The 25,117-nt window shown below is 38.5% G+C and overlaps 3 protein-coding genes across 7 annotated transcripts; 2 read left to right on the top strand and 1 right to left on the bottom strand.

Annotated features, from left to right (window-relative positions):
- Window positions 1–134: 134 nt before the first annotated feature.
- Window positions 135–7,291, top strand: LOC143211941 (uncharacterized). 3 transcript variants are annotated; one of them, XM_076430104.1, is made up of 7 exons: window positions 135–276; window positions 329–470; window positions 915–1,079; window positions 2,079–2,205; window positions 2,267–2,480; window positions 3,828–3,957; window positions 4,039–7,291. In XM_076430104.1, the coding sequence occupies exons 1-7, from the start codon at window positions 268–270 to the stop codon at window positions 4,299–4,301; spliced, it is 1,050 nt and encodes a 349-aa protein (XP_076286219.1). In that variant the 5' UTR covers window positions 135–267; the 3' UTR covers window positions 4,302–7,291. The 3 variants fall into 3 exon arrangements, with proteins under 3 accessions (XP_076286219.1, XP_076286221.1, XP_076286220.1); XM_076430106.1 differs by having other exon boundaries at window positions 3,828–3,961; window positions 4,039–4,214; XM_076430105.1 differs by lacking the exon at window positions 329–470.
- Path (solute carrier family 36 member pathetic) lies at window positions 7,116–24,036 on the top strand. 2 transcript variants are annotated; one of them, XM_076430097.1, is made up of 10 exons: window positions 7,116–7,374; window positions 19,019–19,064; window positions 19,157–19,239; window positions 19,537–19,635; window positions 20,211–20,361; window positions 20,658–20,779; window positions 20,877–21,241; window positions 21,701–21,884; window positions 21,985–22,151; window positions 22,247–24,036. In XM_076430097.1, exons 2-10 carry the CDS (start codon window positions 19,062–19,064, stop codon window positions 22,486–22,488), a joined length of 1,416 nt encoding a protein of 471 aa, XP_076286212.1. In that variant the 5' UTR covers window positions 7,116–7,374; window positions 19,019–19,061; the 3' UTR covers window positions 22,489–24,036. The 2 variants fall into 2 exon arrangements, with proteins under 2 accessions (XP_076286212.1, XP_076286213.1); XM_076430098.1 differs by lacking the exon at window positions 7,116–7,374 and adding an exon at window positions 10,424–12,735.
- Window positions 23,759–24,969, bottom strand: Rpb10 (DNA-directed RNA polymerases I, II, and III subunit Rpb10). 2 transcript variants are annotated; one of them, XM_076430113.1, is made up of 3 exons: window positions 24,814–24,969; window positions 24,438–24,558; window positions 23,759–24,036 (listed from the first exon to the last, which is right to left on the bottom strand). In XM_076430113.1, exons 1-2 carry the CDS (start codon window positions 24,906–24,908, stop codon window positions 24,450–24,452), a joined length of 204 nt encoding a protein of 67 aa, XP_076286228.1. In that variant the 5' UTR covers window positions 24,909–24,969; the 3' UTR covers window positions 23,759–24,036; window positions 24,438–24,449. The 2 variants fall into 2 exon arrangements, with proteins under 2 accessions (XP_076286228.1, XP_076286227.1); XM_076430112.1 differs by lacking the exon at window positions 23,759–24,036 and having other exon boundaries at window positions 24,402–24,558.
- Between the last annotated feature and the right edge of the window lie 148 nt (window positions 24,970–25,117).

Raw genomic sequence — 25,117 nt, forward strand, 5'->3', positions numbered from 1 at the left:
TTCTTTCGCTGAACGAATCGCGTGGATTTTATCTACCGTTTCTGTCCGTTGACTCATCGGTCAAAACAAGTTGAAAAGTTACCCGAAATTTTCGCATCAACCTGGCGCAATGGTCGCCGTGACGAAGTGGTATCTGCGTTTGTAACAACGGACGGGCTAACAAGTTTCCACCGGAATCTGCCAAGTCATTCAGCTATGCAATTTTACGACTCTGAAATGGTTTCGAGAAGGAGATTCTTTGGATTTCGTGCGCTTTGACACGGAAATATGTTTCTGGTGAGAAATTCCAAAAACTTTCCTGAGGTTCAATGATTTATGGGTTGTTTAGTTTCCAGTGCCGCCACCGATCCGTCACCGTGTCGTAAATGTTTCGCCAGCGTTTTCATCCGACGGGATTTTCCACCATGGAAGGCCTGCGTGCACCCATAAATTCGTTGCTAAAATGCTCAAAGAGGTCCCAAGGACGCTGAGTTAGTTTAATCATTAGATTTCAACTTTTTTCAATTAGAAAGGATTAGAGAAAAATTGGAAAAGAACGATTGAACAAAAATGTGTCATTTTCAAAAGAGCACAAGTTAGGCGAGCCGAATGCCACTTGCCTGGCCCCATGCCAAGAAAACTCGAAAAATAGATCAAGTATTGTGATCGTAAGCCTAAGACGTCCCCTTTTGTGTATCAACGTGTGTCCACCCAATAGAAATTAGGTGAAATTCTCTGATTCAATGAATAAGCGGTTTTCGAAGTAAATTCGAAGACTGTTTGGTAATAGAGTGCACGTGTCGGTCAAGAACATGTCGATGAACCTTCATCGAGCATCATCTAATTGATTTGACTCGGTTGAGGGCATCTAACGTGCGGCGCCGCAATTGAATCGAGGCGATTCAATTAGGTAAAAGTATGTGTGTTTGTTACAGGCGATCCGATAGCGCCGCCTCGCGAGCTGGATCTAGAGAGTTTGGATCGATTGATGAATCGGGAGAAGGAGGGGTTCGTGGACCCCCCTGGAGCAGACGATGGCAAGGTCTTCGAGACGTTGAACTTGATGCCCAAATCAAAAACAGCCCGAGATGCGTCGCAATGTTTGTATTGGGTCAATCATCCTTATTCGCGCCATAAGTTAGTCCTAATACGTCACACAGAATAGAAGAGTCTAGATTTAAAAAGTCCCATCAGTGATTGCTACCCTAATCTTACCCATCATGCCGAGAACGCTCCTAGATGCTCAGATAGCTATCTAAGGCGGATTCGCACACTTTTAAATAGTTTTCTCCTTCCGCTATTACGATCGTATTTGAAATTTTGATGAAATATTTTCAGTTTTATATAATTTGAACATTCTTCTGATTTTAATTGAATCAAGATAGCTTTGATTTAACATTTTAAATTTGAAGACAAATTTCAAGAAAGTGGTGCCAAATAAAATCCTATTTTCATTGGTAACAACTAGACTGCTGATGTTCATGCAATTTTCAATTGTTGTAGACAAATTTTAAGAAAGTGATACCAAATAAAATTCTATTTTCATTGGTAATAGCATTTGTAGATCCATAATAAATAAAAATCGTACTAAATTCTGTCGAATTTAGCTCCAGCGGTTTTTAAAAATTTTTATAAACCATAAGTGCATAAAGATCCACAGTCTTAATTGGGATTGCAAACCCTAATATGTGAATGAAACGAAAAGTTTCATCCGAAACAGCAACTCATTCGACATACCAAGAACGCTGGCTGCTTAAATAGTCGTCTGGAATTTTAATTGTTCCTCAATTAAAGTAACGAAGGGACACATATATTGCTCCGGCAATTTTGACCAATCGAATATAGGCCACACGAACAATAAGATGTCCGAGAACCAATCGACGGCGCAATGAATCGCGCACGACACTAATTACCTAATGAATCGCGAGTGATTTGTAACCTAATTTCACCGAGAGCTCTGTAAAACTAGTTTGATTGCTAATCGTCGAGTAATTGACTGATCCGCGATCGGCATTGCTTTCGCGAGGAAAGAATTTATGGGTTCAGGGACTTGAAAACCTATTCTGAATGATCGATTGATTAATTCTCAATTTGCACAGGTTCCTCTGCCTTCTTCCCTCGTTCCAAGCAATACGAATTATGGTACATTCGCGACAGACGACGAAAAGACGGTGGAGAATTGACTGCGACGATGGAAGAACTCCAGAAAACAGAAAAGATTGATAAGTAAATGGTCTATTTATTTGTCGTGAGTATCACAGTAGAGATAGAGCAGTATTTTGCACAGGATTGCAACGAATGGCGAAGCTTGTGGCTATCTTAAACCGCCATTTTGGTGGGGCGAAGAGACTACAAGATCCAAAAGCCTTCCGGTTGGCGATATCGATGAGTATGCTTACAAAAAATTGCAAGAATCCCAGCAAGATAGCAGAAAGATCAGCGAGAGGCTTCAGATGGACCATCCGAAGAAGTATATACCTGGAGTGATCCATCGGATCAAGGTAAAGGAAAATTTCCAAAAAACGTTCCGTGCAAAATATTTTCGACGATTATCGTGCTAGAAAAATTGGCGTTATTGCAACGCTTCGCTGGTTGTTTCTACTATGTTCAGTAGAGAATGTCAGTGCGACGTTACCTATGCAGTTTCCAGGAAAGTGCAGCCGGGTGCACGTTAACTGCGATAGTGTATAGTGTATATTGTATATGATTCGTCCGCGAAACGGCCACCGTGAGAACGCCGCATCTGCGGAATTAAATATCCGGGGGAATTGTATGAACGAAGGCCTTTGATGCTGCCATAACCTTCCCCTCGCGAACATTATCTGCGCTGTGTCGCAAAAATCTTGACGTTTGATTACCGAGTTGCGTAAAACGGATCAAGGTCGGAGAGCTCTCTCGCTACCGTGAAAAGTGAACGTTCTTCGCGGTTCCAATTATGGAATTAACATTTCTTGATCGTCGATCAATAGATCCTTCGAAACTCTATGTATAATCAAACACGTTCTCTCGTTGTAACAATATCTTCGATAAAGATCGAAACTCTCAACTCGTCCACGTTCGGTGTAGATACATTATAGTGTGTACGCTCAACTGTCATTCCGTGATAACGACTTGTTATCGCTGCATGTGTGGACTGTGTACGCATCTGTGTGCGATTATTAGTTTGACAGTCAAACACGGATTATTAACGGAGCGTTCTAACGACAAATTACTGATTTCTTCTGTTTAAAAATTAGGGGAGCCCCAGAGTACAATTTTCATTTTCAAATTGAATTAAAAACGATCAATATCTGATTTCTTCCGTTTAAAAATTAGGAGAGCCTCAGGGTATAATTTTCATTAAAAAGCAGCGTGAAATTTAATCAATTGGACGATTTGTAAATTAATTACAGCGGTCACAGAGTGGTAATGAGTTTGAAATGTTACCAATTTCGTTCCAATCGCAGTTTGTTGTACAGAAAGTCTCCCACGAGCTTAGAAAAATGGCGGCGCAATATGTGTAGTATTTGTGCTGCTCATTGATGCTCTACGTCACCGTGTGCACAGAGTCACGTGCGTTTTGCATTGGATACATATTAAGGTTGTGTAATTACTACCGGAGAACTGTGCGTGGCAAACGCGCAGTGCAAATATCGCGAAAATGGATACGTAAGACACACTGAGCGTTATCGTTCCAGTTCTGCTCATCATGGGTATCAGAATGTGCATATCATTTTTCATCCGCTAAGAATAACATTTTCATTGCATGAACGACTGAAATAATTTACTTTCGACCCCATTTTGATTAACAGATTTTAATCATTTCACTGTTGTCCTTTGCCATAAATGCGTAAAATCAATTTTGCCAGAATTCAGAGGATACAAGCATGAAGGATGTTCTGGACCAAGTAGATTCCTTCAAAGTGACGTTAAGACTGGACAAAGTGCCGAAAAATGGCCCATCTGCTGACATATATTCCCATCCCGTGAAAAAACCTAGCAAGTATTCTTAGCGTTCTCTACTTGTTCAAGTTACACACTTTGATGATGCCAGTCCAAGAAAAATGATTTATTCCGCAGCGACGTCGCTGCAGCGGGATGCAAAATGTAAGGACAATGATAAACCTCTTCACGATAACGATAGGCGATGGCAGCCGGTCTACGACAAGATAGGCTTTACGGGAACAGACCTCGAACTACAGTCAGAACTGCGAAAATTATCGAAACCGTTTTCACACGAGCTGCACAAATGGTACTCTGAGAATAAGCCCACGGAGCTCGTGCAACCTGTGAAGTGGACGGGAAAGAGACCGATTCCGGAAATGAGGTTCTCACATTTGTGAAATGTGCCTCTCCGATTAAAATGAGCAGAAAGAAAGAGATTTTTAGTAATATCTTCCTCATTCATGGAAAGCAAAGCAGGAAAATGTTCGATGCTCGTCTCCAGAAGCATTTGGTCACTTTCGAATCCGAATGAGGTTAAAACCACACGCACGTTACAGCAAAGTAGAAGCCTTATCATAGTTGATAGGAAGATACCAAACACACTAAAAATTATGTCACAATTTTTCAGCGATAAGCTACGCACACGATCAACTACCTGGTTCGATCAAACAATCTGTTTGATCGATAAAAATCGACTCTGTTTGGTTGATTAATAAGCTTCACGCATCGTCGGATTAATAGAATTAGTAGACGATGCCAAGTATCTCTTTTCGCACAACCGATTTTCCGCGCGGTCTTACTATTAAATTACGCTTCCTAGATTACATTTCCTTTTTCGCATGGTGCTTGCGGATTGCGGATTCAGCAACTGCCACGCCATCGACGGTACGAATAACTGCGTTGTTACCGTGTTCTTTGGTATTCTGAATTTTATTTCAATTTTTATTTACCTCGGTTTCGATAAAAAATCTGTAGCAAAAGTATTTCTTTATAACTGCAACCATTCATGAACGTACGTTGAAGATACAATATACTTGTTTTATTGGCGGTGTTACAATTAGGCTGAGAATGATTGTAGTTATTTATCAGCGGTAATTTTTAATTGTGCTAAATCGTTGCGTTATAATTTATCTTTGCTCGCTGACAGAAATGGGTTAATGTTATTCCTAAAACAAGAAACGCGTCCCCGCGAAAATTAAATATCGAACATGAGCTCGACTTGATGTATAGTATGCCCAATGTGTCAAATTACGTCTCATTGATTGTAAGCGCGGTTATTGATGAACCCGAGGCACGCTTGAACGCGTACGCTCACGTGTATCGCGAATCCCGATTAAGTTCTCAACAAGTCTTTTATTAAATTTATCTCGCGCAAAATAACTTGCATGTCCGAACTTTGAAAAATTATTATTCTACGTTCCGCGTACTATTATCAATTCTTATTCAAATCTCCCATTAATAAAAATCTTTTGAATGACTTCTTTTCAATTCACTGTGAAATTATTTTCGGGAACTGGGTCAAGTCACTGCTCTTTTTTTAAGTAAAAAAAATAGAAAAAGAATGACGGAGAATGGATTGTGTGGACTGGGATTGTCCCAATTCCCAGAAACACCCTGTATACATAATCATTAATTCTTATTTGACGATTGGCCATATAATTAAAAATCGTTTCAAAGATTCTTCTACGAATCAGAAAAACATTATGCAACGTAATGCAGCAGATTACAAATCGGTTATCAACAAACATTGAGAAATGTGTTGCATCAGCCTTATCGAACGAAATAGCGCATAATGATCGTGCCCGAGCAAGAAGTTCAGAGAGTGTCGGTATAGAAGCCGTACACTATCATTAAATATTATTGACAGTGATCAAAATTCTTAATTGATTGTTAACTCAATTGGCTGACATTTCAAGCTTGCGGGCCGCGTCGCGTCGTCGTGTGTAGTGTGTGTAGTCTAGCGTACCGCTGCAATATCCCTCCCAGGATTTCATCATGCTTCGTCTACCCACGTGCTCGCTGGGCGTTTTCGCGCGAAAACCGCGCCTAAATGGTTAGCATTAAACTAGATAAAGCCGAGATACCATAATCTACCGTTAGACTTCACAAGAATTTTTCTAGCAACCGAACAGGACATGTTACTTGGCGAACTGTGCAATTAACACGTTGAAACGTCAACTGAATTGCAATCGAAACAACAAACAAATTTTTATACCATACAGAAACTGATAGGATAAAAATTAATGACTGCGGATGTTTACGCAATTTTTAATTTTCGCAGGCAAATTTCAAGAAAGCGGGAACAAATATGAAATCTTATTTTCTTACTTTCTTCACTTATGTATAGGGACGCTCTCTAAAAACCGATAACTGTTTTAACTTTTAGTATTTTCTCTGCAATTCCGACAAAACTTGCAATTTTTCTCAAAAAAGTTCAAATCGTATAATCCAATATTAATAAAGTTATCGCCTTTTTTAAACAGTATCCAGAAATTAGTGGGAGTCAGTGTATATATATAGATCTGCAACAAATAAAAATCTTATTCTATTCTGTAAGATTCTGTATTGTAGCATTTTTGAACATTTCTAGAACCCATAAATGCATAAAGATCCGCAGTTTAATCTTAATCATCACTAGACTGCGGATCTTCATGTATTTATGGCTCATAGAATTTTCAAAAAATGCCAGAATATCAAATTCGATAGAACTAAGTACGATTTTTATTTGCTTTGGAACTACAAGGCTGTTCCTATTAAAAAAAGAATTTGATTTCATTCCACTTTTTAAAAATTGGAAATTGCATAAACATCCGCAGTCTAATATCACCAACAACAATCCCAAAATCTAACCTTTCTTATCAAATATCAGTTTGAACAACACTTCGCACGTCGACGCCGTCTTTCAAACACCGGAAGTGGTTGAGCCAATCAGACCGGCGAGTCCGATATCCTCGGAAACTTTCTGACGCAACAAATCTCGACTGAAGAACATTGACAATGGCCAGCGAGTCGATTTAAATAATTAATGAATCGATTGTCGGATAAAAAAATATGGTCGATCACGAATCTGAATAAAAATTGAAGAAAGCGAACCGATCATCGATCAAGCACGTTGCTCGACCTCTGGTGGTCGGCTGGTGAATCATGGCGGACGCTCTTCCGGGGACAAAAACTCGGTTTATTCTTGCACGGCGTGGTTCCTCGAGTCAGTCTCGTTCGGTCCGTAGTCGTGTCGTCGTGGTACGCCGGTACGTGTCTGTCGTTGGTACGTTCTGGTGCCTTTTTTTCGGAAATTTCACAAGTACATAGTACATCCAGACGTCTTGAGAACAGATATATCTGCGAGAACCCTATTCATCGGCCAACCAGCGTACCGGCGTTCGCCCAAGGGATGAATTAAACGTCAGACACACCGAGATCGATCGTACCCACGTTGCTTTCGTTTTCATCCTGCACGTGCGCAGACCACAGGTACGTGTCCGTTCCCAAATTTACAAGTCGATGGACATTATTAGACACTGTCTGGCACTATTTAAAGTGGCCGCGCTCCCGATCTTAATTAGAAAATAAACGACGCGTCGTCGAACGAAACGAACTTCGACAACTGAGGGTGTACGTTTTACTGCGGTATTTTTTCACAGTGAGATTGAAATACGTACAAATGAATATTTTGCACCGAATAAATGTGTAGAATTCAATGATAATGTATTCTCGCTGACGAGGCAAACAGAATTGTAATCATTCTCATATTTTTAAGTTTCTCGCGACTTGAATAACATTCTTCGTAAAAGGTAGAAGAAGTTTTCTTCTATCTCGATCACCGAAGAACTGTGTAAATTGCATAGAGGAAAGTTTTTTTTATTATTCATATACCTACTACTATACAATAAAAATATAAAAAGAAACTTCTCTTTCTTTTTTAATTTAAAAATGAAGCGGATTACTCAAAAAAAAATTACGGAAAAATTAAGCAGAGAAAATCGAAACCCTTCACAGGGACGACACCTTATGCACCGTACTGACTTTGTTGTATTTTGAAAAATTGATTATGCGTAGTATGTAATACGTAACCCCTAAAATCGAGTTTTTACTTTTCCTTAAAGGTTAAATTGTAAAATATGTATACAATAAAAATAAATTGTAGTGCAAGAGGTTAATGAGAATTACATATGTAGAATGTTTGGAACCTGCATGGTTTTGTCATGGTCTCGGAAAATTTTAAGCAGCGTGTAGACGCGGAGGTTTAGTGATAATTTAGTATTCGGAGTTGTTTCCCTGCCGCGCGTCGGCCCGATTGATAACGAAAACGACACGCAGTGTATTCTCGTATTTGAACCAGAACGCCACCCAATCTCCGGCGTTATCGTAATTTACAACTGGATCTGTTCGTTGCGCTTTTCTACCCCTGAATATCAACGATCGGGAAGGTATTTTAAGAATTCGTTTCACGCGTGGTCAACCATCTGCCTTCGAGCATTATTCGTGACGGGTACAACGTACACCGTTAACCCCTACGTTGATCTCCACTGCAACAATTCGAACTTGTTCCGTCGTTCATAATTTACTAGACGATGTAGAAAATTACACAGAAGTAACATACATCAAAGTTCTTTGTATTATAAGGAAGAATGAAAGATAACCTTCGCATCATTAATCTTTTCTTGCATTGTGTTCCAACTAGAACAATTCCAGTTTCAATATATGTATATTGTTGCATATATGCATACTTCTTAGACTAATTGCTTTTAACAGTGTATTCTAAGAAGCTTTTGGTAATAATAACTAGAATATATGAGGTCGTTCGGACAGTATTTTCGTTTTTTGTGTAGAGATGGTATTGTTTCGAATTAAATGACTTTCCAAACAACCTGATAATATTTCATGGAATAAAAATATGTTAAGAAATTGTCTTCTAAAAGAAACTTAATAGATTCCATAATATAACAATGAAGTGATTTTCTAGAATTGATATACATATAATATTGTAGGTACATAGTTCATTCTCATTTCCCAGCTACATACTAATGTTAGAAATACAGCAGTAGAAAATGTTATCTTGTGTCGGTTCTAACGGGTTAATGGAAGAGCTGCAGACGATTTTCGAGGAAAGATAATACGATTCCATAGGAATTCTTCGCGACGGTTGTAACAGTACGTTCTAACTAACTCGAACGATCTACCACATTCGAAAAACCTTCCTAACTGTCCCACCACGTATCCCAACAGGTAATATGTAGTACAAAAATAAAACCATAACATCTAATACAATCAAGTATAACAATATTCAAACTTTAATGAATTGCCGTCGCAACAAAACACGGTCACGCGCATTCTTAAAATATTCAAGCTAACGGTAACTTCATACCTGATACTACTATCGAAAACCGAACATACATCACCTTGAAACGATAGGAGCCACGCGATGTTTGTATACGTAATACTTGGAGGTTTGTCGGACACATAGACATATAGAGATAGACTGCGCGGCCTGTACGAAGCGCTGAAGCCCACAATGGCGGCAAAAAACAAAAATAAAACATCAATAAATACATCAATTGGAAAGAGAGCGCTATGGACCCCGGCTAATGCTCTCTCTCTCACTCTTTGTACCGCGCGCCGCCATTGTGGGCTTCAACTCGCCCATAAGACGGCGCAGTCTATCTCTATATGTCTATGGTCGGACATAATTCGTTAACCTAAAAAGAAAATAAACCAGGCTTTGCACAAGTGCGCGCCGAGGTTTACACAAGTGATTCAAACGTGAAAATAACACATGGTGACGTCTCGCATGACGTCAATTGAGAAAATCGTCGTCTGGGGATTCCGGTGGATGTACAGTTACAGTAGCGTTTCCGTAACTGTCGTATCGTCGCGTCAGATGCTACATTATTTGTTGGTTGTTCATACTTGACTGGTTCCACGGGTGATCCCTCCAGTGGGGGGGGATAAAATTTTGGCAGTTATGGCAGAGGTTATTGCCGACATAAATTTGTACACGAGAATCCTAACGTGTGTTTCATCAGAAAACTCACACCGCGGCGTCGAACACGTGGAGTCTAAGTTTGTGTGTGGACTTGTATGGCTCGTGACGAGCGTTGGTTCGTGCGGAGCGTCGCATGATGTAACTTTGCATCGATATTTCGGACTCGTGTTCTTCTGGCGCTATACCTGTGCAGAATGCACCGGCGACGGATTCACGTGCTGCTTTACTGCCTCGTGGGAATTTTGATTGCGTTCCGCGTTGTTGTATTTAATTATGACTGTCTTACAATTAGAAGACAGAATCTCAGGCCTGTGCTATCATTCAATGGCGACATTGACCGTTCTTGTTTATATTTTGAGGGTCGTGCTGCGAAGGAACTACACACATTTCAAAGTTAACATACTAAACAGAGAGAAACGTATAGCTCTTCATTCTATGCTTGAGAAATCAATATTTAGAGGTGTATTATTTTTTTACCGCCGCTGGGGCTTTTTCTAGCGGTGCACTTGGTAATTATAATATTTCAGTAATTAGAATTTGGAGTATCACCGACCTCTTCGACAAGGAATATGATGTATGGCGACTAGTCTTGCTGTTCTGTAACTAACCGGACTGTCCAAAGAAAAATTGACCGAGGAAGACTTGACACAAAGATTTCATCAATCTTTCTGACGCACCCAGTACACGTCACTTCGTTCGTTGCACCGAGCGACACAGAAATCGATTTCCCTTGTAATTATGAATTCACCCTGTCCGGTGAATAGCAGCGTACCACATGTTCACGTCTTTCCATCAAATCATTTCATCAAGTTTTTTTAAAGAACATACGTCACTCAGGGAGAGAGCACGCGAATTAGTGCAGTCTAGCGATACGGTTTTATAAGCCGTTTCTTTCCCTTTACTATCGGCCATTAAAAGAGGAAATTCCGAAACCCATTGACGTAATACTATCAGGTTGACGTAACGAACGAGCCAAATGTAACCGTTGAACTTGGTTATCAATCGGTCGAAAAGCTAAAAAGAAAGGCGGTTCACCTTTCACCTTGCTTTTGTTGTTGTTCATCGTAGAGGTCACAGTGTATAGATTCATTGTTTTTTTAAGCTTTCTAAGGCTGAATATCCTATACAATTATTCTATAATAATGAATTGATTATTAATCAATATCTTACGAAAATTACACACAACAAAATGTTTAACCCGTTCGTAAATATTTAATCAATTGCGAGACTGTTGAAGTGCAGACTCAAAACAGGAATTAGAAGATAGCAACACGTTTGTGTACAGTTTTGCGTCGTTACCAAATTAGGGAGCGCTTCTTGGAACTAGAGGAGCCTGTCTGGATCCAGTTTAGAGTCGACTTAGAAGGGATCGGACGGGATTAGTAGTCCCATGACCTCCGAAAGTTGTTCAGACTACCATAAGCATCCTCCATTGCTGTCTGGACCATGATCAGAGTGTTTTGAATGTTTCGACACCGTTGAACTTGGACTAAAGTTCCTTCAGCGATACACAGATGCATGTCGAAATAGCAATGAACGTGAAAGTAAACTTCGCAATGGGGAAACCGGTTGACACAAAACGAAACTACCCAGGAGTCTCCTTCTCGCCGTGCATAACTTCATTGACCTTGCACTCGCTCAACCTTATCGTGCGCAATCGTAACTAGATTGAGTTTCCTTATTACGTATTCGCATAACGGAATAATTTATGCGTCAAGACGGTTAAAGCTTCTTTTTTTAATTACCAATGAAGTTGGACCAGCAGTTTTCGGAATTGATATATTGATATTTACAAAGTGAATGCGCGGTTTCATTGACGTGTTTTCGTTATCTGCGTCTGATAAGATTCGCATCCATGGTTCTCTCGTTCATTATGTAATTGCACACTGTACAGAAACATCTATCGCTGATTATTTTCTGGTCTGTCAAATGAAAATTCTGACAGCAATCCTCGGTAAAGAATAATTGCATTGTGCAACGTACAGTTTGCACAGCTTTTTCGAGTAACATCAATCGACCGTGCGAACGAACCTTGACATCAACCCATGTGGCAACGAACTAGGAAACTTACCGAGGCGACCCAGATCGGGAACTTGTTCAGCAACATCGATCAAACTTTCATGCAGCTGGTTGAAATGTTGCATCACGTGCAAGTGTATCGACACGGTACACGTGAAGACACGCCGCGCTGTCAGTAAAAAAAAAATGAACAAGATCAAATTTTCAAGTGTGAAACGTGAGCAAATCTTATCGTCCCGCTGGCAGTGTAATTTAAATTTTATGTGCAGTATGACAGTGACACGTTCAACTGTTGCCATATTGTCTAGTAACAATATGTCGCATATGTATTAGAATATTTTTTGCGAGACACACAGATGATTTACTATCTTGTATTAAAATGTATTTTTTTATATCAGATGGCGCGCCGAGATAATTTACAGTGTTGTATATCAATGCGATTCTTCACAGATGATACAATAATGATAATTTATGATGTTGTATTAAAATGTTTTGTAACGGATTACATTGAAATGTTTCTTTTTTTAACTGAAGACACACAAAGGAAATTTGCGATCTTGCATTAAAACGTTTAAATATTTCAGTTTAGCTATAAATAGTTTGATTTCGAGCGAAATGTTGATAGGATTAGAACTGTTTGTTTGTACAGTGATTACACGGTCCGAGATGTGCCAGTCATTCGTGTTAGTCACCGAGTTGTCATCTGAGGTGTAGCTGCCAATTCAGTGTTTACCAACATGGGTTGCATTTCTCGACAATTGAGTGACGTTGTGAAATGGCAATGACATAGATGAAACGAGGAAAAAGTGGTCTAAAAAAAGCAACACTATGTATGTATATGTATATCATGTGTAGCGTACGATAAATCTACAAAAATTACTTTAGCCCGTCGCGAAAGAACCACAGCAGAGTTAAAAAAGCGACGTAAAATTAAAAAAAAAAAAAGAAAACATTCTTTTTCCGCAGCTTGCGAAAGACTATTGAACAATCGAAAGTTAAAGAGTGCCCTGCTTCCGCATATCTTTCGCAAATGAAATTTTTTTCTTTTTCAAATTGCATGTTTCATTTACATACATAATTGTACTAGTTACAGCCAGATAATATCCAGTTAACGACTCGCTACCTTTCACTCGCGTTTTTTGCGCTTCGTATCGAAAGATCACGCTTCGTAAAAATTATGATCACAGTAATTTCGAGTTTTTCTACAAGCTGGTGATTCAGTTAATCGGAAGCTTCCGGTTAATCGTCTAAACTTTGTCGATGAGAGTGAACAACGACTGTGAGTACGGCCAGAGCATGTTTTGTGAGATGAGCAACAGCGCAACAATGTCATCCGATGCGTTGTTGATATCGCGTTGTCTCTTGTCTGGGGTCAAGAAAACAATCGTGACGATAGCAATCCCCGTCGAATGGAAATTATCCGAAATTATCGTGCCAAGTATTTTCCATTCTGCGATGGTTTGTCTTTCTCCGAAATTAGATGGTAATGAGCAGGAACAAAGTTGACCGTAGTTAGGGAAAGGTTAACTCTGAAAGTTGAACGACCCAATTTCTAATGTAACGCTCGACCCGGTAATTATCGCTCTAACGAGGATAGATTAAAGATTAATTAATTGTATTGTGAAATTACAAGAATCGTCCGCGCGGTCTCTGTGATGGCTCGTTTTCTCTAATTCACAGTGGGCGAAAATAACTATTCGTAAACCAATGAATCTTTCTTTCAATTACCAATCCTCTCTCCGTGTAATGCCGGTGTTAACGACCAATTAAATCTTGCCGTTCCATGAAAATGTGTTTCGTTGAACCATAATTTTATATCCCATATAGTTTTTATACGATTTTTAAAATGTACGTTCTCACTAAGGAGAACCAGAAGATGTTAAGAAATTACCGAACACATTTGTATTGACATATTCCAAGAACCTTTACATAAAAGGAAGTTCTAATTGAAGATCCAACATGTTTTCACTAATGAAATGTCCAATCGAAGGCGTGTGACGTCGATATGCGAATTAACATACAATCTTAAAAAGACGATAACTTTTTTATCATTGGACTTGATAACTTTTTGAATATTGGACTATACGACTCGAATGTTTTTGAGAAGTTATTGAATTTATTATCGAATATTTAAAAAGTTATCGTCATGTCCGGAAGCTAAAAAGCTGCAGAATTGCGGCTCGTGTCTCGTGATCTAACCAGCAAGAGATCTATCAAATGCCACAATTACCCGAAGCTATTTCTGCGTGTGTTAGAGGCGAAACAGGTGTGAAATTGCCATTTGAAACACCACGCGCGTGCAGGTAGACCGCATCGTTGACAGACTGGTTTTTCAAACGTGCTTGAATGCCAACAAATTACCACCTCGACTCCTTTTATCTTCTCTTTTCGCTCGACACAGTGTCGCGGTGTATTGAAACAATAATTAAGCTCTATAATATTTAACGATAGGTTTCAGGTTACGAGATACCCACCTCCGCTCTTTAAATGTCGCGCGACGTGTATACAGTTCCGACGTCATTTAAAGGAACTTTTCACCTTTGCGAAAATGTTGCTATTAACGGAAAACACTTTTTTTAAATGTCCTCTAGATTCACGGTTTTATTCCTTCGATAAAACGGCGAGGGGCAATTTTGTTCAGCAAGCTGTGTAGTACCAAGTAGTCATCGATGAGTCCAACAATGCTTTGCACTCTATCTGCAAAGAATAATAATTAGCAAGAATTTGATTATTCACTCCGCGACTTGTATGATCGCCACATTGAATTGCTCAACATGGCGCCTGTTGAGGCGTTTTTAAACAAATCCTCGATCGCTTCCGAGTACATATTTATCAGAAGTGGTAAATACAGGATGTTTTCGCAGTGTCACGCCGATTACTTCGCGTTATAAGTAGGCTGCGGATCTTCGTGCAGAATGGAAATTGTCTGCGTAGATTTCAAGGAATAGGAACTAAATTGAATGTTATTTCTTCCTTTAATTATTGTAATAGGAGAGAAATCATATATTCATCTATTCAATTTTATTATCAAGTAGATATGTTCTTCGCACACGATAGTCATGATCTTCATAGTTTATTCGCAAGTGATTGCTGCAACGAAATACAATTTAAAGAGATACAGTTTAGTACAGCAATATTAAGACACGAATAGCAACTTAAACGGGCAATTTACAATATAATATACATACTCGGATATCCCGATGCGAATGCAAAGTTGTTTTACCAGTTTCCTGCGTTTCCTTCACCGTGAAACGAGCACGTGGAGTCTGCTTGCTCGTTTCAACAAGTACCGATATGTAAATCGTCCATTACAACCGGTGTGGGCTCAGGTGTGACCACGGTGTGACCAATAGCAGATATCGAAATGTACAATGCAGCTCGTAAATTGTTCGTCATGAAACGTACTTCAGATACAAAGTCAACTTTATCGATTTAATTAACTCGCTATCCTCAATTATCCGTGACCGGTGGATACTTGATTGGTTTCTTATCTGAAATCCTCCATTCTTTTTATGAAGCAAATAAAAGTCTAAAATTTCTTCTCGCGTGATTAATTAAAATTCTAAGGAACGTGTGGTCGATTTGAATTGAAAATTGTTTTGATCAGGGCTTCGGAGCCGGTAGACAAAATTCTTAACTCCAACTCAGACTCCAACTCCTCTTCTTTTTTTACCTCCGACTCCGACGCCAATTTCTACTCCGACTCTTGAAATTGAAAAAATATGTACTCAAAATAATTAAGAGTTGTAATAAAACTGAATAAATAGTTGAAATATTGTATTAAAGTCTAAGAATATGGAACAGATAACTGCGATACAACACGACACGACTGTTACTTTCTTACTTTCAGGAAATAGTTAGAAAATACTACTACCATAATTTTAACTGTTTTTCCTCTACATAGTGCGGAGGTATATACATATACAATACGTCTATACTGTAGATCGAATATTAGCAATTTATTTATGTGTACATAAATCTATTAATGATTTATAAACAAAAGAGCCAGAGTTTGAGTCGGAGTAGATATATTTTTTCGACTCCGGGAGTCGATATATGTATAGCTTTTTCTTACTCCGGCTCCGACTCCAGTGATCAGCAATTACTTACTCCCAAACTCCGACTCCGACTCCAAAGCCCTGGTTTTGATAGGTGGACATGGTTCCTGAATGAAGCATAGAAAGCGTCGTCCATCACCGCAGCCGCGGAAAGCTGATAATCTGAGATAACGTGCGGAGCATCGCACGGTCGTTTATTTTTAGGCTCGGCACGCGCGTACATTATACTATATGTACCGTGTATCCGTGTGATTGCCAACCGTTCTATATTTTTGAGGACAATGTCCGGAGTTACGTCATGTAATAATCGATGAATTTGCCACGCTAGTGGTCACGCTTTTTTTCTTCAATCACTGTCTCGTTCTCTTGTATGTAAAAAGCTCAACGAGAAAACAGGTTCAATTCGATGTGCACAATGTAAAAAAGATTGCTCTTGATTTTCGAATTAAAATTGCCTCGAGTCCAAAGGGTTGGAAAAGTTCATCACGAGCTTAGATTCTGTTCGCGAACTCCTCCTACACACATTACACGATGAATTAGTAGAATACACTCTATTTGAAATGGATGCACTTTGCAGCAAGTGCAGCAGCACTTTAGCGAGTATTTGCGTCCCCGAAGTCATCCGACTAATAAGTTAATTGGAAACTGGACCGAGAAATGCGCGTTTCTAAGTTTAACCAACTGCCATTCGGCATTTGTGAGACACCGCGATGACTCATTGGAATGTATACATATATGTATGTACTTGATAATTATAACTGGGGAAAATCGGTGAGCAGGTATGTATAGATTAAGGCAATGTGTTCACCGAGTAGGGTTGCCAGAAATGTTTTATCCAAATATAGAAGAACTAGTGAAAACTGTAATTATGTATATATGAGATAGGCTCAAAATATAGGAGTTCAAGTAAAAGAGGTACACAGCACATTTTAAACTTTTTTATTCAAACAAAGATTTTTGAAAATTCCTACAGGTACGTAAAGATCAAGTTGAAATATAGAAGACTCATATCAAATATAGAAGATCTGGCAACCCTATCAACATCAACGAGAATCAGAGATAGAAGAAATATTAAAAAATAACTTGTTCTTCGGCCATTAATTACACGTTTGTCTGGCGAAAGATGCGTCCATTAGGGTTAACAATAATCCTCTTTGTCTGCTGAGAACGAGATGAGCGTGTGTGTGTAACATTGTATCGGGGAACAAAGAATCTTTCATCAGTTTACGACGACTATGGTCTCTTAAAGGATGCTTGAATGACACCTGTTTTTAATTGGTCTAAAAACAAAAACGTCTCACCTAGTTCCTCATCTTATTGTTTTGATTCGATCTAAATTTTGATGGCGCTTGAATCGATGATACTATACACGTTTGGTTTTGTTTATCCCAGCATTTGCTACATCTACTATGACCTCTATCGTTTTTACAAAAGCGTCTGCGTCATCGATTACCCACTCCTGGCAGCATTAACAAAATACAAATATCATACAGGTCACAAAGTATGTTTGGTCTAGCGAGTTTTTCTGCCAGGAAACGCACAATGTCGTCTTTATGCAATGTATATACATAATCTCTCTGAGGTCGCGACTCTCAAACAAGTTTGTTTTTTATTGTAATTTATGATCGCCATTTACAATGGCATTATAGAGGACATTGAAATTTAAATTTTGTACTCGGCGACCCTGTGTGGGCGTAACCATTGTTGCCATCTCGCAGATAACTCGGACTGGAAAGTTTTCGCATAAGAAACAAAATTGGTCATCGTCGAGTGCTAGACGGTCGGTGGTAGACCTTTAATCGCGCTAATCAAAGGATAGGTTGATTCGTTGCACTGTTACAGAACTTCTTCAGTTACGAAATGTTTAGACTATACATATGTACTTCCGCTGCTGTAATCTGTAGATTAAGTTAAGCGCCACCGGTTAATCTATCTGATCGTTTGCTATTTGATCTGTCATATAAGTAAAGATATCATGTTACGTACAAACTGCAAGTGTTGCTTTAGACGCATGCATTCGTAGCCAAGAGTCTAGTTGATGAGTTCAATTTCTTTTACTAAGAAATAGAAATGTTGTATCTTATAAAATACCGGATTTATGAAACTGATGAGTTGCGTTTAATCAGGACAGTGCCGTGCTATGATGCAGAGAGGCGGCCGCAACAGAAATCAAAATACATACAATTTGAACCACTCAATAATAATTAACCCTTTGCTCTTGGAGCTATTTCAACTCGAAAATTAAACATTTCTTCCTAGAATATTATTGCGAAGAAATTGTGCTACAGAATCGATTTTTGTTTCCTACTTTTTACAACGTCGCGTGATGCAAACACTTATTAACGGAACATCATTTGCACAATTATGTTAATTCGCCTGGCTCCGTCTGCTACTACTGTTTGCTATTTCCGCGTGCATTATTTATGCACCGAGAGACTGCAATTTGCAAGGTCGTAAATATATGTCTTAAAGTCAAAATCGATGTTGCTTTGCATAACAAATTCTGGAACAGATTTGGTTGCAGTCCATGCAAATGAATGCGCGAAATCGGGCACCGAATCGAGATTTCAATCTACCTTCCGAAAATAATATAACAATTTTTAAACACTTTTCTTAAATCTTGACTCAGAATGAAAATTTTGTACATGAAATAGACGATAGCTCGATGATTAAGTTACAGTACGACATCCCATCCATTTTTTCCCATTTATTTATAGATCTAATTTCTGCCAATCAGTCATCCCACAGTCCAGACGCTCCGGATAAATGAACGATAATAATAACTGATTGGCAAGAGCGACTGTTATCCAATTTGCCGGCGATAATCGTGTAGAGCCAATTAAAACGAAAAGTTTCCGCGATTTAATTTAATCTCATTAAGTAACCAATATTATTTGTCACGGTAGAAAACCCCGATGATTATTATTATCGTTAATTTTATTGTTCCGTGAGATACTCCATAATTAGTCGGTACACTGTAATTGCTTTCAAGAATTATTTTTATTGTTCACCAGGAAGATAAGTACATATTTTAATTGTCGTCCTTCTATTGCAGATAATTCATCTCAGCTGCAGAGCACTACTACTCGACCACCAAAATGGTACGTGTAAACAGAAAAACTTCCATAATCATTCGTAAACAAGTGGTGGTCTTTAATTTAATGTTAATTTAATATTATTCTTTTTATTTTAGGAGAATAACAAACCGCCAACGGAGATGGACACTTTCCTGCCTCAGGATGGGTCCAACTTAAAAGATGGCGTATTATCATCCAAGTAAGCCTTATCGACGTTATCCTAGCGAGATCAATTTAAGAAGCACTTGAAGTTTAAATTTATTTTTGACCTCGTATCAGCGAGATAAAGCGAATCAAACCTCTGTAGAGGTAGTAATTTATTTTACTGTACGATATGTGCAGATAAAATGCTTCGATATGACCAATAATTAAAATCGAAACTCTATAAAACGTAATCGCTCAACGATTAACAGGATAAATTATCTTTCCTGTAGTCTGATCATTAATAACAACATAGCATGTGTTTCATTATCGTAATTTTTTCTGCTCTTTGCAGATACAAAGTACAAGTAGCTCCACGAGATCCGGAGACCGGTCAAGGAGACGGCAAAACGTTTGATCCGTTCACCGAACGAAGAATTGATAACCCGACAACGTGAGTGTCTGGTCACGAGACAATGATTAATGAATGAGAGTTTTAATAATATAGTCCATCGTAGAGCGAGGGTTAAAAAAATGTTGGCACGTGCCGACTATTCTATCTTAATATTGCTGGCATCATTAGCCTTTGTTTCTGATTTCTATACATATGTATTTAACTGCACTGCGTATTCTGGTAGTTATTGTATATTATCAGTAGACTGCATTTTTCTCTTCATTTTAATATTAACAAGTTGGAAACTGTCCAGTGTCCCCATTTTTGTAATAAAATTCGCAGTCAGCTTATCAGCGATTCAATTGTTTATAACCCTCCGCTTGCAACTCAGATTACGAATATGTTATCTTGTTATGCACGTCATAAACTATCCATATATGTATCTGTTGTTCGACATGGCGCAAGCAATTAGTATAAGAATTTGTAAAGTAATGTGTACTAAACAGGGGTTCAAAGTCTTCTTTATCCTGTCGTTCAGATTAAAGTTGAAAGAAGCTGGTAGGATTGTTCGCGTAACAAACAACGATATTCATATTTGTCAATTATAATAACGTTGTCTCGTTCTTTTTATCCAGGGACTGTGACACATTAACGCATTTATTGAAGGCCTCACTCGGCACCGGTATCCTATCTATGCCGATTGCTTTCAAGCATGCCGGTCTTCTTGTCGGTGTTTTCGCTACGGTTCTGGTCGCATTTGTTTGCACGCACTGCGCCTACATTTTGGTAAAGAGAAACTGCAATTATTTTGTAGCATGCAACTGTAATGTAATGTAACGTAATCACTAGACTGCGGATTTGATGCATGTATGACAGGAATTGGTAGATGTAATTTAAAAGAGTAAACACGTCAAGACAATTAATAAGCATCCATGTGTTATTTTCAATTGATTAAAATCGTTAAAGTTAGGAAGAAATTTTTATAGAGACTTGTATTTGACGAAGAAAACGTTTATTTTGCATAAAGATCCGCAGTGTAGCAATCGCGAACGATATTGTGAATGAAATCGATTGTATTTTAGATAAAATGCGCACACGTCCTTTACCACAAAACGCGGCGAACGGAGATGAGCTTCGCGGACGTAGCGGAAGTAGCATTTTCCACGGGACCAGAATGGGGAAGAAGGTTTTCCAAGCCAATTAGGTAAGTTAGGCACCCAGCAAGAGCAAATGTTACATCGTTACACAACGTTATCATCATAAATATGATTACATAACACATTGTGGTTCTGTTCCCGCAGGTATCTAATTCAAATTAGTTTATTCGCAACGTACTTTGGCACCTGCAGTGTGTACACAGTAATAGTTGCAGCGAACTTCAATCAAATCATCGAGCACTATGCAGACGTTGGCGCTGGCGAGTTTAGTCTAAGACTAACGACAGCTTGTCTGCTGATCCCCATGATACTACTCAGTTGGATACCAAACCTGAAGTACCTCGCGCCTGTCTCCATGGTAGCTAACATATTCATGGGAACAGGTTTAGGAATTACGTTTTATTACTTAGTAGGGGAATTGAAACCTTTGACGTCGGTACCCTTAATTGCGCCTATCGCTGGGTTCCCGCAGTTCTTCAGTATTACTGTGTTTGCTATGGAAGCGATAGGTACGTTACGTTTCATGATAACGGCGTCCTATAACTTATGGTGCAACCAGGAAGAATGCGATAACAATCAAATGATAATATTTTATTTTCTTGTACAGTAACACCTTTCTTGTTGTACCGTCAATTATGGCACGCCTTGTAGAATCACAGAACTTTATTTTAACCCGTAGCACTCGAGTGGTGAGTCAGAGTCGCCACTAAAAATGGCTATATCATATTCAAACTATAGTTTAGATTTTTAGATTATTGGATACATTAGTATCTAATCAATTACTAAACATTTAAGTATTGGAGGAAGTGTTACATCAATTTCATATCCATAAAATGAAAAAAATCATATTTTTAAAATAACTCCGATTGCAAAGGGTTGAGAAGATTAGAATGACGGTGTATACAAATTTTACAAATCCACAGTTTAATTGTAGACAAAAGAACACGTTTGAACGAATGTAATTTCAGGTGTTGTGATGCCATTGGAGAACAACATGAAAACACCGCAGCATTTCGTCGGGATCTGCGGTGTTCTCAACAAGGGAATGTCCGGGGTTACACTTATATACATTCTACTGGGATTCTTGGGCTACGCGAGATATCAGGACGAGACTTTAGACAGCATTACGCTGAACTTGCCAACGGAAGAAATGTAAGTTGCAATCTATAAAACAAAAAACAAAATACATACCAAGATTTACAAAGAAGTCACTCTTGAATAAATGTGCTAATTAATATATATACATTTTCAGACCAGCCCAGATTGTGAAGATCTTAATAGCCCTAGCTGTTTATTGCACATTCGGTCTTCAGTTTTACGTGTGTCTCGATATCGCCTGGAATGGTATTAAAGACAGGTTCCAGAAGAAACCAGTCCTGGCTAATTATGTTTTGCGAACTGTTATGGTCGCTGGAGCAGGTACTTATAATCAATACTATACGTGTTGAGATTGCGTAATGGCCGCTTTGGTTGGCTTAAATGAAAATAATTAACTAAACTGCATTATGTTGCAGTTCTACTGGCTGTGATCGTGCCGACTATCGGGCCCTTTATCGGGCTGATCGGTGCATTTTGCTTTTCCATACTGGGACTGCTGATCCCTGTGTTCATCGAAACTGTAACGTACTGGGACGTTGGTTTCGGTCCAGGAAATTGGGTGGCCTTGAAGAACATAGTGATCTGCATCATCGGTTTCATGGCTTTGGTGTTCGGATCTCGTAGCGCGCTGATAGAAATCGTGAAGTTATACAGTTAAAAGTGGGTGTCCTCATAGTTGTGTACATATTCAAAAATGTTCCAAGCCGGTAATTGTTTGGAAAATCACTTACAAGATTCGTAGGAAATAAATTTCTGATATGTACTTTTTAAGTAGACAATCACGAATGATAACGTATCATTTGCAATAACTTATTTTGCAGTATCACTTTGGCGATGAGAAAGTCTTATCAGAAATTTACTTGCTACTCATGTGCCTATAAAGTGAGTGCTCTAGTAAGATACAATGAGAAAACTGTTGAAAAAAGATTATCTTCGGTTGCTGAGCAAGGAAGAGATCTAGAAAGGTGTACTACGATTCGAAGTATGCCTCCACGCACAAATTTCTGAAATTATGTCATCGAACGGTTATATGAAAGTATGATGAGTATACGAGAAGTTAGGCGATGCATTTCAAAGCGCTAGTAATGTCACGTTTCTAATTTTTATTCGACACGAGGCATGCACAGACTGAGAACCATTGGCAGTATTCAAGTTATAAACACATCGCAACTGTGAACCATTTAATAACCCTTTGCAATCGGAGCTATTCAGAGCTATTTTAACTCAAAAACTAACTTGACTAGAATATTTCCGTTCCCTATGATTTTCCAAATTTTATGGATATGAAATTGGTAAAATACTTTATTATTAGATACAGTAATTTTTAGTGGCGCCTCAGTCACTATTCGAGTGCTAAGGGTTAAAAAGAAACATGAACGGTTTTCACAGACAGTATTTTTAATTGCTATGATAGCGAATCGATATTTATAAATTTTTTAAGAAATATGTTTCGAAAATGGAAATTTACAATCTCATATTAATTTTTATTAATTAATTTACAATCTCAACTTAATTTTTCAAGTTACATGCGATGTCCGTTATTTGAGAGTCAAACCTAATCATATCTTGAAGTATAACATTTTACAATTCAGTGACATAAATCATTTGTTTGTTAGAATATAGCGTTGAAATCTGTAAAATGTTTGTAAAACGAGAAAACATTTCATGTATAGGAATCATAAGCGTACGGTTCCTGTTCCATGACTAGTACATGTGATAGGCATACAGTGTATAAAATGTTTTCACTCTTTCTATGTTGCATTTACTGTGAATACAGAATTTACAAATGGAAAAAAAAGAATATTCTCTCGGAGCAATGTTTTCTGCTCTGAGACTTTTGCGAACTAATCATCTTTTTATACAACTGTTGAAAATTTTTACATATTCATGGTAAAAAAGATGAAAATGCAACAAATACAATTATTAAATACATTTTACACTAGAAACAGTGTCTTTTATTCTTCCTGCTTATATATACAAATGTAAGGAATGCCATCGTAATCCATATACTCCCTTCTCCATCATCATTTCAAAATAATTTATAAAATTATGTTACAATACGTCCATTCATGTACAAATGTTAAAAGTATTGTAATTGTAAATATTATTTTTCCAATGGCGCATAATTCAGCAGTTTCTCGATCAGATCAACGTGTCCCAGGAGCATTCTACGGCAACAGTACCTCTTCAATCCTAGTGTTATCACCTGTAAATTTCGAAGTTGAGATTTCACCTGGGAAGTGTTGGAAAAGACATGTCGATCAAATGTTTAAGTATAGAGAAGAAAATAATTCTGATAATGATAGTCCAGGAAATCGCAACTTGAAATAATAGTGACACTCGTGGGATATATCCTATCGCTATACTGGCTCTGATCAGCTTTGTTATACCCATTTTCATACTGAAGGGTAGCTCTTTTAGTGTTTTGGGTATAAAGGGAGAAGAGATTGTGATGTATTGGTATGCGTGTGGTAAGCGTGTGAGTCGAAGCAGAGACAGAGAGCGCGCCTGATGAGCCAGAGCGATACCGACTGTAGCACCGAGCAAACGTATGGTAGCCAAATCGACGAGTTCTATACAATTGTCATTTATTACACCATCGCGTACATAACATAAATATTATTTTTCCAATGGCGCATAATTCAGCAGTTTCTCGATCAGATCAACGTGTCCCAGGAGCATTCTACGGCAACAGTACCTCTTCAATCCTAGTGCATCAAGTGCATCTCTGCAATAAACAAACGAGATATATTTACATGGAAATAATATACAATTTCTTAACAAAGATGCTACTACTATAATGGTTGCTTCCAAAAATACAAATTTGACATGGCTACGAATCTTAGCTACATACTATAGATTTATTTCGCTCGAAAGTTCTATGAAGTCCACAAAAGTAAGGTTAGGTTCTCATTGATGCATGAGTAGATTGTAAATGATACGCTGCTAATTATTTACGTGTTGATTTATAAACAATAATTACCCTTCCGTGTATTCTGCTTGTAGCAAGCCCAGGTAAGCTTCCCATTTGTTGCCAATTACTTTGCCACAAGTGAAACAACGCACCGGTATGATCATGGTTGCAGATTCATTTAAAATTGCTGAACTTCTTCCTTTTGCCACTAGGAGCAGTGATGGTAGGTAAGGCGCTTTTTTCGCGCATGCGCGACTATTCTAATCTCAGACGGCCTCAGTCATGTACGAAGATCGGGTACCTTGGCCGCCCCGCTAATTTTTGGCCCCTGCCGTAGGGTAGCGCCAAAGCCGCCACAGTTCCCCACAAATTT

Source organism: Lasioglossum baleicum, chromosome 9 (genome assembly GCF_051020765.1).
Source record: "Lasioglossum baleicum chromosome 9, iyLasBale1, whole genome shotgun sequence".
NCBI lineage: Eukaryota > Metazoa > Arthropoda > Insecta > Hymenoptera > Halictidae > Lasioglossum > Lasioglossum baleicum.

Excerpts from the sequence above, each read along its gene's own strand:
- LOC143211941 (XM_076430104.1), top strand. Across the intron at positions 471-914 it reads AGAGGTCCCAAGGACGCTGA|GCGATCCGATAGCGCCGCCT; the intron begins GTTAGTTTAATC and ends TGTTTGTTACAG. Across the intron at positions 1,080-2,078 it reads AGCCCGAGATGCGTCGCAAT|GTTCCTCTGCCTTCTTCCCT; the intron begins GTTTGTATTGGG and ends CAATTTGCACAG.
- Path (XM_076430097.1), top strand. Across the intron at positions 19,636-20,210 it reads AGAATTGATAACCCGACAAC|GGACTGTGACACATTAACGC; the intron begins GTGAGTGTCTGG and ends CTTTTTATCCAG. Across the intron at positions 22,152-22,246 it reads TGTTATGGTCGCTGGAGCAG|TTCTACTGGCTGTGATCGTG; the intron begins GTACTTATAATC and ends ATTATGTTGCAG.
- Rpb10 (XM_076430113.1), bottom strand. The coding sequence starts at position 24,908 with ATGATCATACCGGTGCGTTGTTTCACTTGTGGCAAAGTAATTGGCAAC. Across the intron at positions 24,559-24,813 it reads CAAGCAGAATACACGGAAGG|AGATGCACTTGATGCACTAG; the intron begins GTAATTATTGTT and ends TGTTTATTGCAG.